Source organism: Phaethon aethereus (assembly GCF_964289735.1).
Source record: "Phaethon aethereus genome assembly, chromosome: 19".
In the NCBI taxonomy this organism is placed as follows: Eukaryota; Metazoa; Chordata; class Aves; order Phaethontiformes; family Phaethontidae; genus Phaethon; species Phaethon aethereus.
In genome coordinates, this window is record NC_138595.1 from 6358089 (window position 1) to 6374802 (window position 16714).

At 53.7% G+C, this 16714-nt stretch overlaps 1 protein-coding gene across 1 annotated transcript in view; it reads right to left on the reverse strand.

Annotated features, from left to right (window-relative positions):
- The window catches only part of LRRC75A (leucine rich repeat containing 75A), a gene marked incomplete at both ends in the record, with an annotated part of 92232 nt that overhangs the window by 22690 nt on the left and 52828 nt on the right, over nucleotides 1-16714 (reverse strand). The window contains one exon of the mRNA XM_082008546.1: nucleotides 12685-12797. Within this exon, the coding sequence (XP_081864672.1) occupies nucleotides 12685-12797 (113 nt within the window). The remainder of the gene's footprint in view (nucleotides 1-12684; nucleotides 12798-16714) is intronic.

Consider the following 16714-nt stretch of genomic DNA (forward strand, 5'->3'; position numbering starts at 1 on the left):
GCCCTAAAAAGTTGCTCTGGTTCAGGTATCTTGGAAAATGGTCTCTCCACAAACAAAGCGGCCCCTGACCGGGCAGTTTTGAAGCCTCACGGACCAGCAGAGAGCAAAAATACAGAAGTCACTGTGCTTCCAGTCATGCATGTGCCAAAGGGAATAAATGCAAGAGGCAGGAGCCCAGAAGCAGCCTCACGCGGAGGAGCACTGAGAACAGGACAACTGACAGGTCAAATCATGGTTGTCTCAATCCCAGGTATAAAACAGATATAAAGTCATCTCTTCAGTAACTCTAAAAAGTCCCAGATTGGCAGATGTAGAAAATGGCCCGTGGCCACGAAGGAGACAGAGGTGAGAAGGATAGAGGTGATGAGAAGTGCACTCCTGTGAGTGCTGTAAAATCACTCACAGCCGAATATTTCTCCCAACTAACTCCTTCATGTCTCCCGGTACCTCGAAAAGTTTATTTTTTTCTTCCTTTTTGTTTCACCAGGGCGTATGCCTTGAACCACAGCAAACCTGCCCGCTCGCTGTGCTGCATGTGGCGACGAGCCACGCCAAACAGCCGGTCGCAGTGTGCTGGCAGGCAGCCCCCTCCCGTGTGGTCTTCTCCAGCATTGCAAGAGTTTCCAAACATTTCTGCCAAACTATAGAAAAGACTCTGGTTTTAGGAATGTCGGCCGAGGGCTGCGTGTACCAGGCCAAACCGAAGGTACCTGCTGCAGGAGCTGCTGGAGGCAGTACCCGTGTCTCAGGCACCCTCAGCACCGCACGGTGGTGGTGGCACCCGCGGGTGCCGGCTGGGTACCAGCCCCATCTGCCTGATCCAGGGCCTACCACCACACCTCAGCCCACTATTGCTCTCGTTACAGGGGCCATTCATTAATAAGGCTGAGCAAAGTGGTCTGAGACCAATGCCTCAGAAGAAAGGCCAAGCAAAAAGACAAAATGAGGTAAGCAGGATGCCGAATGCACCACGAGCTGGCTGATGCTCGTGGCGGGTGGCACTGCTGGCCGCAGCCACTTGGCAGCTCCGGAGCAGCACCGGGGCAGACCGGACATGGCAAAATCACTTGGCCCATCTCTGACAGCAGCCAAGGGAGAGGGTTTTTTTGTCTTGCTTGTCCTCCTCTTGTTTTCTACTCTCTCTCCCAAAATCTTAGCTCCCTTCTGACTTCTGCGTCACACCAGGTCTTCCCATCACATCAAGTCATCCTTCCATTACTGGAGGATCACTCAATCCCCGTGGTTAACCCTCACCATCCCCAGTTAGCAGGGACACCCTTTCGCATCAAATGGGACCTGCTGCCCTGGGACTCCCTCCTGCTGGCACGGTGACATGGGACAACCAGGCAGCGGACACCTTGCAAGACACTTCTGGTGCTCATTTAGTACTTCCAGAGGGAAGTCTGGTCTGCCTCGGCCAGGCTGGGATTTGAATGCTGAACCACAGCAATATGCAGAGATTAAATTCTAATTTCCAACCCCCTTGATGACAGACAATCACAAAAGGAGGGTATGAAAAGCTTGGAGATGGCCTCTCTTGTGCTCTTAGGGCAATTAACAGAAAAAAATGTAGTAAGCGAGCACAATATTTCTAATGCTGCAGGATACGTGCAGGGAAAAGCTCCGCTCGGCCCCCGCAGAGCCCTTGTTAACAACTGCCAGGCACAGGCAGGGAGCAGTCGGTATTTAGTGCCCGCCCTGGGACACAAATCGCTTTCCGCCCGCGGCCAGACTGCGACCATCTCGGAGACGGCGCGAGCCGCATGTTGCAGCCGCAGCCGATGCACGGACAGCCGGAGGTGGCCAGGAGCTTTGTGACCGCGCACCTGGGTGAGGACAAGGGCAAACGTCGGCGGCCGTCCGCCGGGGAGGGTCACGGCGTCCCACCCTGGGGGGTCGCTGCATCTTCTTGAGCCGTCGCCGAAGGGCAGCCATCGCAGCAGGCATTTAATTCTGGAGGTGGACGTCAGCACAAGGATTTATAGACGCGGTGACCACACAGATGCCATGAGGCTGCCGCAAAGGCCAGAAGATCCACCACGGTCCAGAGCGCATCTGTCCCGCACCCACATTCTCCTGCGAGAGGCAGGACCCTACCTGTAAGCCACGGCCAAGCGTCCCACTGATGGAGCCTCATGGCCTCAGTCCCCAATCCCAGGGAGCCTGAAAAACCACCAAGAACCAGTTTCACTTTTCTCCGTCCCAAACACATGCACAAAGTCTCAGGCCGTGCAGGGAAGAGCAGAGAGGTTTGGAAATTACCTGCTTCCCACCGCAAAGGCAGAGTGATTTGCAACACGCCCCGAAATCACAGCACCAGGCAAACTCCCAGTCTGGTTTTTGCAGCATTTCCTCCATGTGCCAGAAAGCCCTTTGCTGCTGTGTCCCTTTTGATGTCCGGGACAGCCACGAACACAGGGCAGAATGAAGTCCCATTGACACAGAAGGGATCGCCCACGCACGGGTCCCAGAGGTCTCCAGCACAAATTCTCTGCTCTTCCGCAGCAGCTACCAGCACGCCCGCCGTGCGCGCACACGCATACCCACAGATGGGATTTTAACAGAGAGGAGAGACGGCGTAACTCTCGCTCCAGCCTCCTCCCGCCGACAGCAGATTTTGTGTTGGATGCTCTGAAGAGACCATTTGTTGCAGGAGCTACAACTTCTCCTGTCGCTCGCCCACGAGCTGCCGGCAGCAGTGGAGGATTTTCATCCACAAACATTCATTCTCCTTCTGTTTTCAAAAGGAAGGGCACATTATTCATGCACCAGGCTTCTCCACCATGAAAACTCCTTTGTTTTTGCTTCACCATTTTCTTTGCACAGAAATGCAAGCGGGCGCTGCAAGCAAGTATGAAAAACCAGCACCCAGCATTCCTCCAGGACAGAAATGTTTTGTGCCTCTGATTAAATTAGGGGTGGGGTGTTCAAAGATCATTCCTACCAACAAAATAAGGCTGCTTAACCTCCGTAAGTTCATCACTAAATCAAAACACCCTTCTCTTCTCTTTTAACAGGTCTCCGTACCCGGCCGCCAAGTGCAATGGAGAACATCCAACCCATGGGTCGACCATGGGTTAAAAACTGCTGCAGCCTGATGGAGCCTCCTGACGTCCAAGAGCTGCCCCGAACTATTTGCTCGCACTTTCAGATGGGTATTTGTAAGATCATTTCTAACGATTTTACATCAGAAGGTCTCAAGAGAGCAAAAGGGAGTTCAGGTTGACTCCCAGGCGTAAAGGAGGACCCCGAAGCGTTCTTCCTCAGCGAAACGCATCTTCCTGGCGTGTCTCCACACCTCCTCTAATACCATGGAACACCGGGCAAGCAGTGGTGCCGCCGCTGGAGGAGGTGAACTGGTTTGGGAAGAGCAAGGATGGGCAGCCCTCGGTGTTTAGGTGCTACAAATGGGGGCTGGGAGCTCTGCCTCCCACTGAGGCGAAGTACCTCAAATTATTGCCATGCTGATCCTGAAAAGAAGGGAGAAGAGCACATTTTCAGCTGCCTTCAGCAGCCAGGGACCGTGCCAGGTCAAACCCCATCTCTGCTCAAACCCCATCAATGTGCCCTCTCGGGCACGCCTGCCAAACCTTCCCTATTCCTGCTCCGGTCGGATATTTTGGCAGGTTTCCATGGCGTCATGCTTGATGCTCTGGTAACGCCTTTTGCAAAGCACTGGGCAACACCCCAGGGTGGCACAGGGGCAGACGGACTCTCACGTCCCACCACGGCGAGATGCAAAGGCAATGGGAGAGGTGAGTGAGGGGTCCAGGAGAGGTGTTTGCACTTCCCCTTTTGGGGTTAAAAAGCAACACGTTGCTTTTATAACTGACAAGGGTCTCGCTCAGGAAAAAGCAACGTGTCACGTTCTTCCACTCTGAAGAAAAGGCGGTTTAGCTTTCCATGCAGACAGGGAGCGAGGCGGCCTCGTCCCAGGCACACAGCACCTTTCCGTGGGGAAAACCTACCGGGAGAAAACCTATTCTCTGCACTTCCCCTTGCAGAGCCAATTCCTACCTCCACAAAGCCGCAGATACGGCCCCATCCTCCCCTCTGGCACGGCTGCTTTGGCAGTGCCTGTTTTCCTGGCCCAACAGATCCAGCCTCTGGATGCGCAAAGCCGAGCTTAAACCCCAGATGGCCCCAGTCCCAAATGCGCCATGGGCCTGAGCACCGGGGACGAAGCAGGAGCTGGAGGAGGATGAATCAAGCAGGACTTTTGCCCTCAGCCGCCGTGTTTTATGTCACACTGACGGAGCTGGCGTACAATGGGTACGGCACACTGCGGCCGCTGGAGCAAACCCTGCAGATCCCAGGGGCTGGAGGCATCAGCCCTTTAAGGCAGCTCCAGGAGGGCTTACTTTCCACCCCGGGCTACCAAATGTCCTCTCTGACTTGTTGCTTTGTCAGCAGCTGCTGCAAAACAACGTCTCGCAGGGCTGAACTCGCACTTGGTTCCTACGCGGGCGCTGCCGGTGCCGGAAGGATGCAGAAAGCGAGAGGAAACGGTCGCTGCATTTTCAGCCCTGCTTAGGCTGGGAAAATCAAAGAAAACAAACACAATATTCTGTCTGTCTTTATCATGCATAGACCTGTAATTTGCATATATTACATGGCAAAGTACCTATTATGCAAGGGCTTTTACACCCTCAATGCGGTTCCCACTGAGGCAGGGCCACAGGCAGTAATTTCCCTGTAGAAACGTATGGCAACAGAGAAAAAATATCTGTTTGCTGCATTCACCCTATTCACACCAACCCTCACAGAGTGACGTGAAATGACAGCTACTGTCAGACACGTTTATGATTAAATATAACCTCCATCTCCGAGAACTACAACCCATTCAATACAACTTTCCTAACCTGCCCCGAGAGAAAAATGATGGCTTTTGAGACACAAAACCCTCCAAACCGGAGAAAAATCAACGCTGCCCAAGTGGTGAGCACAGCGAAAATATGTGAGGCTGCCAGGTCCCCCCCGCTGAGGAGCAGGGGCTCACCCTTCGCACCGGCAATGACGTATCGCGGTTACGCATGAGCGGGGCATCCCTGCGGGTGCTTGGTTCAGTCCCTTACGTGTGTCCAGAAAACAACAACATGAAAAACTAGGCTTAAACTTTAAGAGAGTGAAGAAAAACGGTACCTAATGTTTGGGTGCTAAATTCATATGCAGGGCCCTGAGAAGTGACCTGACTTTTCCAAATGCAAAGACCTCAGTGGTTCCTGGGGCGCTCGTGCCACCTTCTTCAAGCACCACAGCTCCTTCTCTTCACTGACCTTGTCCCTTCCTATCACAGTTATCTTAAGAACCCAATGGCTATTGTGGTAAAACACAATAAATTAGTATAAACCAGATTGTTCCTCGAGTGCCTTAGGAGCAATGTCATTTTCTGCAGACTGACATGTTCGAGTAATGCATAATGAAGCAGGAATGTGAATTAGCACAGACTAACGCTGCTTGTCAAGCGGGGATGAAAGAATACTCTGTTTAAACCAGAATTTAGCTGAACAAGATCCAGTGCAACAAAGCAATAAAGGGGCTTTTGGACCAGAATGAAGGAGAGATGCAGCCCAGAAAGCCTGTAAATGAGGTGGGGGCTGCTAAGGGATGGGGTAAATGCAGTGGGGAAAATCACAGCCGCAGAGATGCAAGAAACTGCAAGAAGAGAAGGGAATGACGTGGCATCCCACTGAACAGTGTGACATCCCACCGAACAATGGTGACATCCCATTGAACGACGTGACAGCCCATCGAACGATGGCGACAGCCCATTGAACGATGGCGACAGCCCATCGCAGCGAGGGAGCAACAGGTCTGACTGACCCACTTTGGAGCCCCAGGTTGGGCCGCGCAGAGCAACCGTGCCCACTTCTTGCACTGGGAGGATGGATGGTGTTAATGGTAACGGCATCTTCATTTCACCAAGGAACTCAGCTGGATGAAGGTGTCTGCTCCACGGTCCATAACGGAAAGCTCCCTGCAGGAGGGAAAGTTTAGCAGGGTACCTACAGATGTTGTATTTATGGTTGGACTCAATGATCTCAAGGGGCTGTTCTAACCTAAATGCTTCTATGACTCTCTTTGACAACAGGATTTGGCCCGTAGGGTTCAAGTGATCGGTGTTCCCAAGCTAAACATCAAAAATCTGTGAAGCTGTGCCCTGCATGTACAGTGCCCATATGCAGCAGGCAACGTGCAGGCAGAGCTGGTTTCCATGCCAGCACCTACGTCTCAAAGAAGGGAAACTCTTGGATTTAGGGGAAAAAAAAATATAGATAAATTATATTCCTGGTGTTACCAGAGCCAGCAAAGAATGCTGCCCTTGTTTAAGACCTTGTTTAGACCAACTATGGGCACGGTTCATCCTTTATGTACATAAATACTTGGGAAATAATTAAGATTCTCCCTCAGCTGTAGGAATGAGCTCACACACGGCTGTGGGAAAGCTGGCCAGCCGCTCCGCTGCGCTCCCTGCGAAGAGAAACAGCGAGCGGCCCCTCTTCCTGCGAATCCTCATCGGGTGCATTCCTGGTGCAGCCGCGGAGCAGATCTCCTACCGGGGCTGACGTTCCCCTCGCCCTCGTGCTGTGCTAAACGCTCCCAGCTGCCGCCCACATCTGCAGCGCGTCCGAGCCGGCATCCGGGCGGCCCCGCCACCAGCAACAAGGACAACTGGCAAAGAAAAGAGAGTTGGCTGGAGCTAAGTAAAGCCACCTGAACAACCCGTGTGAATTGAGAAAGAAAAACAAACAAACAAAAAAGAGATCCTTACTTTTCAGAGGTCCCAGCACTGGGGGGAGGATTTGCATGAGCGAGCGCTGGGAGCTCTGAAATGTAAAATGGGTTTAGAAAATGAAGAAAGCGCCACGTTGGCTCACCCCAGCGTGGCCGCCCCGTAAGCTCCGTACCAGGCTCAGGGAAGGCACAGGCTTCTTTTTGGGGTGTTTCTCCACCTATCGCAGAGCAACCATAGAGTGCAATGAAAGGGAGTGTTAAAAAAACCACCTATTTAGGTCCAGATCCACCCCATTTAATTCCAGCGCTCAGACTAAGCCGCTCCACCCAAACTTCTTCCACGCTTCACGCTCCAGTGGCATCAACAGCAACTGTGTACAAAACAAAAGGTTTTATCTGATGTAAAACGGGGCTAGATTTGGGGTTACGATATGGATAACTGATATTCCTTCAGATGCCGCCCACTGCTCAGCCCGGCCGCGCAGGCACCGCCACCCCATCCCCTCCCCGGTGCATCCCTGGCTCCTCGCTATCGCTCCCGCGCAGAGGCGACGCGGGCAGCAAACGCAGGTCACGCGCCGGCCACGACTCTCTGCAGACGGCAAAGGCCATTTCTCCCGGGGAGAAACCTCCTCCCTCCCCACAGAGCACGCAAGCCCGCGCTCCAACGCCATTACGGACGCGCGAAGCGTCGATCACCAGTTTCGCCTTTGCGATGCTGGAAGGCGCGCGCTTGGCAGCAGGAGGAGCAGGGACATTCCGGGACCTAATTCAACACTTGCTAGTTAAACATTGGACTGTCATCGCATCCCTAGGCAGAGCCAGAGACGTACAAATTACTTTAGCAGGCTGCTTTAATCCTCCTGCTACCTTTAATACCTCCTGGCTACCCTACCAGGCAAAACACTAATACTCATCCTGAACGTTTAATGTAAATACACGTGGTTCAGCGGGAGGTACGGAGAGGGAGACAGCAAGTGAAAGACAGATTTTTAATCTGGGGACAAAAAAAAAAAAAGGTTATTTGGCACAGGTTTGGGTGCTCCGGTGCCAGGCAGCACAGCAGAGCAGGGCAGCCAACACCGAGAGCTTCTCCCTCAATTTGGCTCTTTCTGTGCACACGCCGAACGTGATGCCTGGGGTGAGACGGGCACGGAGAGCGCTGACCTCCCCCTCTGCCTGCGCAGCAGGCTGCCTGGCCACAGCAGGTCCAACCGAAAAAACCCAAATCAGCTCCAGTTCTATCATCTGTCCCCATCTTCCTCCTCCGGCTGCTCTGCTTCCAATTATCACCTGTAACGAATACAGCAGTTGCAGGATAAAGAAAAGCAATTTTCCCTTGTAATTATTTCACCGCGTTTCTGGGGAGACCAATTACAGCGACGTGGATTTGCTCAGCGCCGAGACGAGCCGTGCCCGTGTGTGGGGCTCGCGCTCACCATGCCGGCGAGGCCTCGGCAGAGGCACCGGCAGGTCCCGGGGTGGGCTGGTCCAGGAGGGGCTGGTTCACCCCACTGCTTGCAGCTGCGGCCCCCGACACGTGCTGGAAATGCCAGTGGGCGTTTGGCAAAGAAGGGATGCTACCCCGCTAAAAATCTGTCTGTGGGCATCCAAGGAGGTGGCAATGCAATGACATCCGGAGGCCACCACCCCTTCACTAGCCCTGAGCAAGAGAAGAGAAACGTCCCACTACTGTCCGAGACCCCCTTGATCTCGCGACCGGGGAAACCTTTTAACCAGAGAGGCATCAGCATCGCACCAACGCATCCATCTCCTACAAACGCACTCCCCACCGCTCCTCTTCGTAGGGATAATTAAACTCCAGTTCCTTCCCAAACCGTTCCAACGCGTCTAACCCGGCTGCAGGGCACAGGGGACTGAGGAGCGTCGGGAGATGGGCGCAATCATGAGCCCAACGAAGCCACGGCACAGATTACAACGTGCGTGGTCCCGCTTGTTACGAGTCAGCGCGCTAACGAGCGCGCCTCTGGCAGACGGGACCCAGGAGCACAAACGCATCACAAAGATACAGATTTCTAATTAACAAAGTATTTTCAAGTAACTCTTCAGCTGCAAAAACCGGGAGTTTTTTCTCCACAATGGGTTCCACCAAGCCCTGCCGTCGTGCTGCAACCCCTCATTATCAGCGGGGAACCAGAGACAAAGCCAAAATACTCATGACGAGGTCAAGAGTCAGAGCGCAGGGGACGAGAGAGCAGGTTTCCCCAGCCAAAGCACGGGGTGACACGCTTCCTGCGGACGGATCCTCCAGGCAGGTTGCACCACAGGACCGGGGGTGACTCCAAATTGTCCCTTTCTGACCCCAAAGCCGTCTGGCAGGAGAGTCAGAGGACTCAAGAAAGAAAGAAAATGAAAGGCAAAGAAAGAAAGAGAGCAAAGAAAAAGAAGAAACGGCTTAAGAAAGCGTCGTTTGCAGGGTGCGGCCTGCGGACGTTACAAGGTCGGTAGCGCAGGGAGGAGGAAAGGAGGGAAAGGAAAAGCCACCTTCTACCTCTGCAGCAGCCCCCGCCTTGCTTTCCCCAGGCAGGGCCGGGAGCCGCGGGAGGAGCAGCCTCGGGGCTGGTCCTGGCGAGTGGGCTTCATGCGTGCATCCCAGCCCCGCAGGAGACACAATTTCCTTCGCAGACCCCTACGGAAGGCGATTTCTCACACCTCGTCCTTTTTTCGCGGCGTCTGGGCTCCCACGCAGCTCTCAGAAGGACACGCCGGTTTTAGGGCTCCGAAGCCCCCGGGGCAGACCTCTCTTTCCGCCTACAGCCTCCTGCTGGGGGCTGCTGCCACCGAGAGGAGCCGCCGTACGCCGAGCATCCCGCCACCGGCGCGGGCCAACTTGTGGGCTGACGGCTGCGCTTCTTGTGGACAATTCCTGCTCCATAATCTGCTACTGCAACACAACAGTATGCACAACCCAGTGCGTTTTCCGGTGCTTTTCCCTTAATGACCCAGGACGGAAAGCACCGGCAGAGCCCTGCCGCACTCGGTCCATATTATAAGCAAAAGCTCGTTGTCACGGTTGTGAATTTAAGCCAGTTTCCCCCAAAAACCAAGGAAAGGGCTTTTCCTTTTCGAATGACAGCTGTGACACCCAACCTCTGCTCCAGACCGGCCGTGCGGTGCAGCGGGCCACCACGGAGTACCTCCAAACATCCAGGAGGGATAGCAAGTGAGCTCCGGCCTCGTAAGAGGAGCCGTTAATCCGCAGACTAATGGGATCCACACCACAAGTCCCAGACTTCCCAGGTACCCGGTCGCGCTGCCTCTGTGCCTGTGCAAACAGGGATTTTACAAGGGTAGCCCTCAATAAATCAAAATAAACCATATCCTCATTACAAGGGTCATCCACGGCTAATTACCAAACCCCTTCTCCATGGGGGCACAGTCATCAATCCCCCAAAAAAGGGCACACAAGGAGGGAAAGGAACGGGACGAATGGGAACTTTGAAGAAAGCCCAGGAATCACTTGATTTATTGTCTCTATTTAGTTTCTAAAAGAAAAGCAACCATCCAAGCAAGGGAACAGGACAAGATGCGGTGTGACAAAATCGGCTACAGAAAAAGCTGGAAAAGTATTCCCACGGGCTTTGTTTTTAATTCTAATAAAACGGGTCTGCCCTCTCCTTCTCCATCAAGCAAAGTCCCTCTGCTATCACTGCACCAAGCCGAAGCTCTTTTCCTTGTGAGGAGGTGGATGCAAAGAGCAGCTCTGGAGCTCCCTGGTCATTAGAGCCAGCTACTAATCACACCACAGGGCAGAGCACTGATGGGTTGTGGATGGCCAACAGAAATAGAAAAAAGCGTGGAAACTTAATATTTGAATGTTCCTGCAACATCTGACAGCAGGGCTCGGTCAAGCCAACGCCGACACCTGGGAACAAGACCCCATTACTCCCTTGGAGGCATTGCAGGGCACTTGCAGCCCCCAGCCCAGAGCAGGGGGCTCTGGGGAAAGACCTGCCGGTCGTTGGTTGAGGAAGGAATTACCTGTCAGCTAACATGGAAAATCAGGAGCATCCCTAGCAGGGCAACCGCTGGCGCACAAATAAAGCGGCGGGTGCTCAAGCACAGGGAAGACAAGACAGACGCTCTCCCTGGTCTCTCTATATTCTCTATATTAAGGCATTTAGACGTTAGCAAAGGGTTGGCTTCAACTTTTAACAAAGGGTTGGCTTTGACTCACAGCCGCCTCCTAAACGAGCATCTAAACCAGAAACCCCAGCAAACCCCATCCTACAACCCCCTGCGGAGGCAGGGCCAGCAGCCAGCGCCACGTGTTCGCAGCCCCGGGGTCGCTGCGGTGTGGTCAGGCCAAAACCTCAGCCCCGCTATTAAAACCCTGAAAAACCTCAGCTATTTCCTGGCTCTTCCGAGGAAAGGGAAGCGTTACGCCAGGCTCGTAAGACAAAGCCTCGCAGATCTCTGGCGTGCGGACGTGCTCGCACAACCGCTTCAAGCTGATGGTTCGGGGCAGGGACTGGTAATGAAAGACAGAGTGGCACAAAGTGCTGCTTTAAACTTCTCCATTTTCGAGAATTTCTTGTCCTGTGGGCTCTAAAGAGCTCCCCACTGCCACATCAGTGCAACTTTAATAATTTGACGGGATGACAAGGGGTGTGCATTTCCTATTCTAATTAAGAAAAAAACCCAGGAGGGTAACCGAGCTCCCGGGTCATTATCCGGCTCCGTGCGCCGAGCCCAGCCGGTGGGGCACAGCCTCGCAGCATGCAGCCCCAACGTACTCCCTCCACTTCTGCTGCTTTATGGGCAAGAGCAAATTTAAGTCATCAGTACACCTTAAAAATGCTCAACACACGAGTACGGTTACCACTGCTAACAAAATGGAGGCGTTCCTCTGTCCTTAGGTCTCTAAGCACAAGCGGGCGCAATGGATGCTGAACCAGACCTCAGGGAGATGTGGTCCTAATCCTATTTGGCCACACAGTCCTTTATTCCCTTGTGTCTGTTTTCCTCTTGTGTCTGCTTTCCTCCCTTCTCCTTCTCTTTTCAGACTATGTTTTTTCACGGGATTAGTCTCCACTGTGGCTACAAATAGCATCTACTACAACAGGAACCAAAACTCTCTTGGGACCACGAGCCAGCACCTGGATACGAATCCTGACTCCGCCAGATTGCGCCTTCTTTTGTATTTCTCATTTCCTTAAATGTAATAAATTAAATATGTAATGCATGACATAGTGGAAAACAAGGAGCTCTTTCTGTTCCCGTCAGCTTCATCCACTGGTCTTTCAGCTACGTGGACCCAGGATGTCGGCAGCTGGGACCCTTTGCCGAGGACCTGGGTGAGGAGGGCACTGGGGTCATTTACTCCCTATTTTAAATCCGACAGTTCCCTTTGTGTAAACGCGCTGCAAGCCACAGCCTGCACAGTGACATGTATATTAATTACCAGCTAATTAGGATGTCTTGGAGCAGTTTGTCTCCTGCTCTCCAACACCCAGCATGGGGAGGTTTGGAGGACGGATGGCTCGGGATTTCCAGCCCGTTCCCTCCCGTGCTGCTCGCCGCAACTGGGCTGCAACAAGGAAAGGAAAATGGGAAAGGAGGAGAACGCCCGTGGGCGAGCGCGAAGCAGCCTGGTAACACAACCCTGCGTGGGGGAAACCACGGTGAGACGGGGGAACCTGAGGACTCTGGAGGCTGCGGCAAGCTGAGAAGGTTGTGACCTCCTGGCTCCCTCCAGGCTCCCGGCTTTAGGCGCTTTCCTTCCTCGCGGTGGATTTGTCCCTGCTGCCGCCGCAGGTGCGCAACAGGCAGCTCCCGCCGGCGCCCATGTTGGCACACCGCGGCCGAAAGCATCACGGAAAAACTCCCGTCCTGCTCCCCCGAGCCTGGGGTGGCCCTGAGGACGCAGGGACCGGGGAGGGGACGGTGACCCCCGGGCGTGAGAGTGGCTTTCGAAAACCGACTCACCAGGACTGCGGCTTCCTCTTCACGATGCCCTGGCGTCTCCACTGCGAGTGGGGGCTGAGGTGGTAGGTGAGCTGCCGGCAAAGCTTCTCCATGGCCCCGAGGGAGTCCCCCTCCTGTGGAGACAAGGCAGGGACGCCCGGTAACGTGTCTGCAGCCTTGCCGTCACCCCCGCAGGACGCTCCCACCCCGGAGCGGCTCCCTGCTAGGAGCTGGTAAGCCGTGAGGGACCGTGCTAAAAATTGCGTGGGAAGGGAGAAAAAGAAACCCCGCCGGCTGCTGAGGTGCTGCAAGGACGGGGCGTTTCACCGGGGGCCACCCAGTCCCGCACGCCCGTGGACGTTGCTGCTGGGGAGCGGGGACGGGGCAGCTCGAGTCCTGCCTGGTCGAAGACGACGGGGTCCCTGTTCTCATCTGACGCTACGCGATAGCTTTCAGCACTCGAGTTTTGCCAAGAGTGATTAAATAAACCGAACCACCCATCCGCTACCATCAAAGCTGCTTTACACAATAGCAAACACCAAGAGGCTTTGTGAGCTGACGGAGGTCTCGGGAACAGCACCCATCAGAAATTCTCAAAACATGTATTTATCAGGGAGAAAAAAACTTCAAGGAAAAGAGGGATTTTGGCAGAGTCTTCTCAATGAAAATTTCCACACAAAAGGACAGTGGCTTGGAAAACTTTAAAAGATTCTAAGAATATTTGGCTGTAGACATTTTGGTTCCTAAAAATAAAATACAAATACCAGTATCTGGACTGTTCAATCATGTTTCATTTCAAGTTCTTTTTATACTAAGGCATGATATGGCATCCAGTAATGTAAACCGCCTGCCTTGCCCTGCCCGGCTTGCTCTCTGAAAGGTCACAAGCAGAGATTAACCTGACCTAAAGAATAATAATGATTACAAAACAAAACCAAAAAATCAAGATGTGGCAATCTGTGGCATCTGCTTGGTTTTATGAAATTGCTGCATCATGAAACGTCTTAGAGAAGACACAGAAACCAAATAGGAAGCCCCGAAATAAGCAGTCAGCCTGGGCTCGGCTCGCCGCTGCTCCTCATCCACGCCGATCGCTCAGGGGTTTGCCGTGTGCTGGGACGTGCCGGGCAGGGATGGCGAGGAAGAGGCTGCATCTTCGCTGCCCCGACACCCAACCGCTGCTGCCTTCAGCTGCTCCCTTCGAGCCCAAGCGCCCCGGCAGAGCTGCGAGCTGCACGTTTTGTACAGCCTAATTCATGCAACGTAGCCTCCCAGCTCGCCTCCAAGTCAGCAGAGCGGGACCAGCCTTATAAAGACATTATAAATATTGAATTAACCAAGGAGCAACAGGGATTTTGACAAATCGCCTCTGGGTGTGCAGGGAAACAAGTACAGCAGGTTTTCTCAGGGTAAAAAAAAAACCCACAAAACCAAGACAGAAAGGGCACATCCGCAGATGGCTGGAGCAGTCCACGGCACAGGACTCGTGGTCTTTAGCTTCTCTGTTCAATCCAGTCTGCTAAGCCTCTACAGAAATCGGGGTAGTTTGTTCCCAGGCACGTGCAGGTGCCGACACGGTGACTAACGTTAATCAAAAGCCGATTTAACTCGGGGGCGATGCCTGCCCAGCTCCAGCTGCGCCAACGGGCAGCGCAGCGACGGCACCGGCACTTACGCCCTCCACCAGGCGTGCGGTGGCAGGGGATTTCGGCAACTCGGGTAGCAACGCCAGCCCCACGGACACCAGCAGGGCACGGCGTACAGAAAACGCTGAGTCAGCACGAGCTGGAAACAGTGCGAGGCAGGAGCCGTTTCACATCTGAGCTCCGCCAGCGGTTGACGGCCGGACCTCCGGATTCCCAGGAAATGCGGGTTTAAGAGCATATTTAAACCCATACTTTTCAACACCTCATTTATCACCACAACTTAACTTGAAATAAGAGTTTTAATCCCACAAATTTCAACAGGATGTCAGGCTATGCTAAACCTCAGGCATGCTGACATCTCCCCTCCCACTGGCGACCCTGCGGCAAGAAATATCTCGTGTTCTAGGCTTGGGGATGGACGGACCCTAGGAGGCTCAGCCTGTCAAATTAGCACAGAAAAAATAATGAAAGAGAAGGGCTTATTTCATGTTTTCCACTGGAATGTCTGGAAACACATTGCAGCCATTCTTTAACTAAAGCCTCAAAACATTTTGGGAAGGCAACGGCATACGCCGCTGCCTCTAACTGCTCTCCATGTGCTCTCTGCCAGCAACACCTTCCTCGCTGTGTAAGCAGCATCCCTAATGCGAGAAGGAAACACCGTGAATTTTGACACCTACCCTATTTTTTTTTACCTTTGCATAATATCCACAGCAAGCTGCCTGGTGCCATCAGCTTTAATTTATCTATTTTTTTTTTCAGCTGTTACCCTTGCAAAACATTGCAGCAGCCTCTGACACAACAGTGTCCACCCTCAGCACTGGGCAGGGGTTCCCATCTCCCAGCCCTCGATGCCTCACATGGAAAATCTCTTGTTAAAAAGGAAACAACACACTAAAACACTTGTGGAATCAGTTGTCACCGTGTTGCAGTTCACCACTGCATATTGCGTCCGATATAATCCTGAAAAAGACAATTAAAATTGTCTCCAGTATTATCCCAACAACTACACTGTCAGGGAAGTGAAATGATTTACAAGAGGAGAGTGGCAAAAAAGGAAGTAAAAGAAACGAGTTTTTGCTGGGAGAAATGTGGCAGGACCACATCTCTCAAATAAGCGCTTGCCCCCCAGGCAGCGTGCTCACGCCGGCCCTCGGCGCGCGGCTGCCAGACCTCCCGAGCGGGGCGTCCAGACGGCTGGGGGAAGCTCCGACCCGAACTTCATATCAAGCCAACTGCTGAGAAATTCAGCACAAAGAAATCCCCACAACAGAACCCAGCGAATCGGCCGTCAACACCGACACGGCACGTCGGGGCTCCAAGAGAAGATGTTAGAGCAGGGCAACGCGTATTTTAATCCTTATCCTTCCAGGTCAGTGGCCACAGCCAGCTCATCCTCCCCATGGTTGTCCCACGGGGACTGGGGCCGCTCTTTCCGCCCTTTTTTCTTCATGGGGAAGCTCGACACACAAGCCCTGCAGGTACCAGACTACTTCTATTTTGAGGTTTTAAAACAGGATTGAGAGGACAAGATTTCCGCACACAGCATCACGTACATCTCCTTCCTGTATCGGTACCACACGAGGGTCTAAGACAGCCACAGAAGTATGGTCTTTTCCACAGTGGTCTGCAGTGGTCTGTAGATAAATGCCCCAGTTAAGCACTGGGATGAATACACAGCCCATTTCAGAGCCTTCGTAAGAGAAGCGATTTTGGGGTCGGACTCCTTGCTTCTGCCCATCTCATTCCCACCACCGCACGTCCCCTGCCCACGGGTGAGATGCAAACCTCTCTGTTTCAGAAACCCACTTTTGGATTTTTTTAGGTACCTTCCTAAACCTCTGCAATTCCTCCTAAGAGCTTTGCGGGGGACGGAGCCCAAGAGCTTGCTTGAAAAACGAGTCAGCTTAAAAGTCGGCCCAGCTCACGTGTGTTGACAACGCGTTAACCTCCGTGCCCAGCGTACGGGAGAGCTCCGTGCACGGCGCTGCCAGGAGAGCTGGGGGTTAGTGCATGACTCCGGCAGAAGTGACACCCCTGAGTGCTACCCCCGTGCCGTAGGGTCCCTGGCACCCCACCGGCGTCACGCCGTGGCGTCGACCGTCTACCTGGTGCGCGGTAACGCGCCCGCTCTCCACCCAGCGCTCTCCTCTCCGCCCCGTACCGCCAGCACCGCCGGGCACAACGCAAGCGATGACACAAACCCCATCGGGCGCGGGCGGATGCCGCCGCCCTCCCTTGCTGCTTCCGGCCATTAACCGCTGCCTTCGAAACCAAAAGCGATGGCCAAAAGGTCCTTCTGCCCCACCTGCGTCAGTCTGCATCACGCCCTCCGCCGCAGCCCCACGGTCAGTATAAGGCTGGATTTTTTTGCGGTCCGAGGGCACACGAGTGGCAAGGCAGAC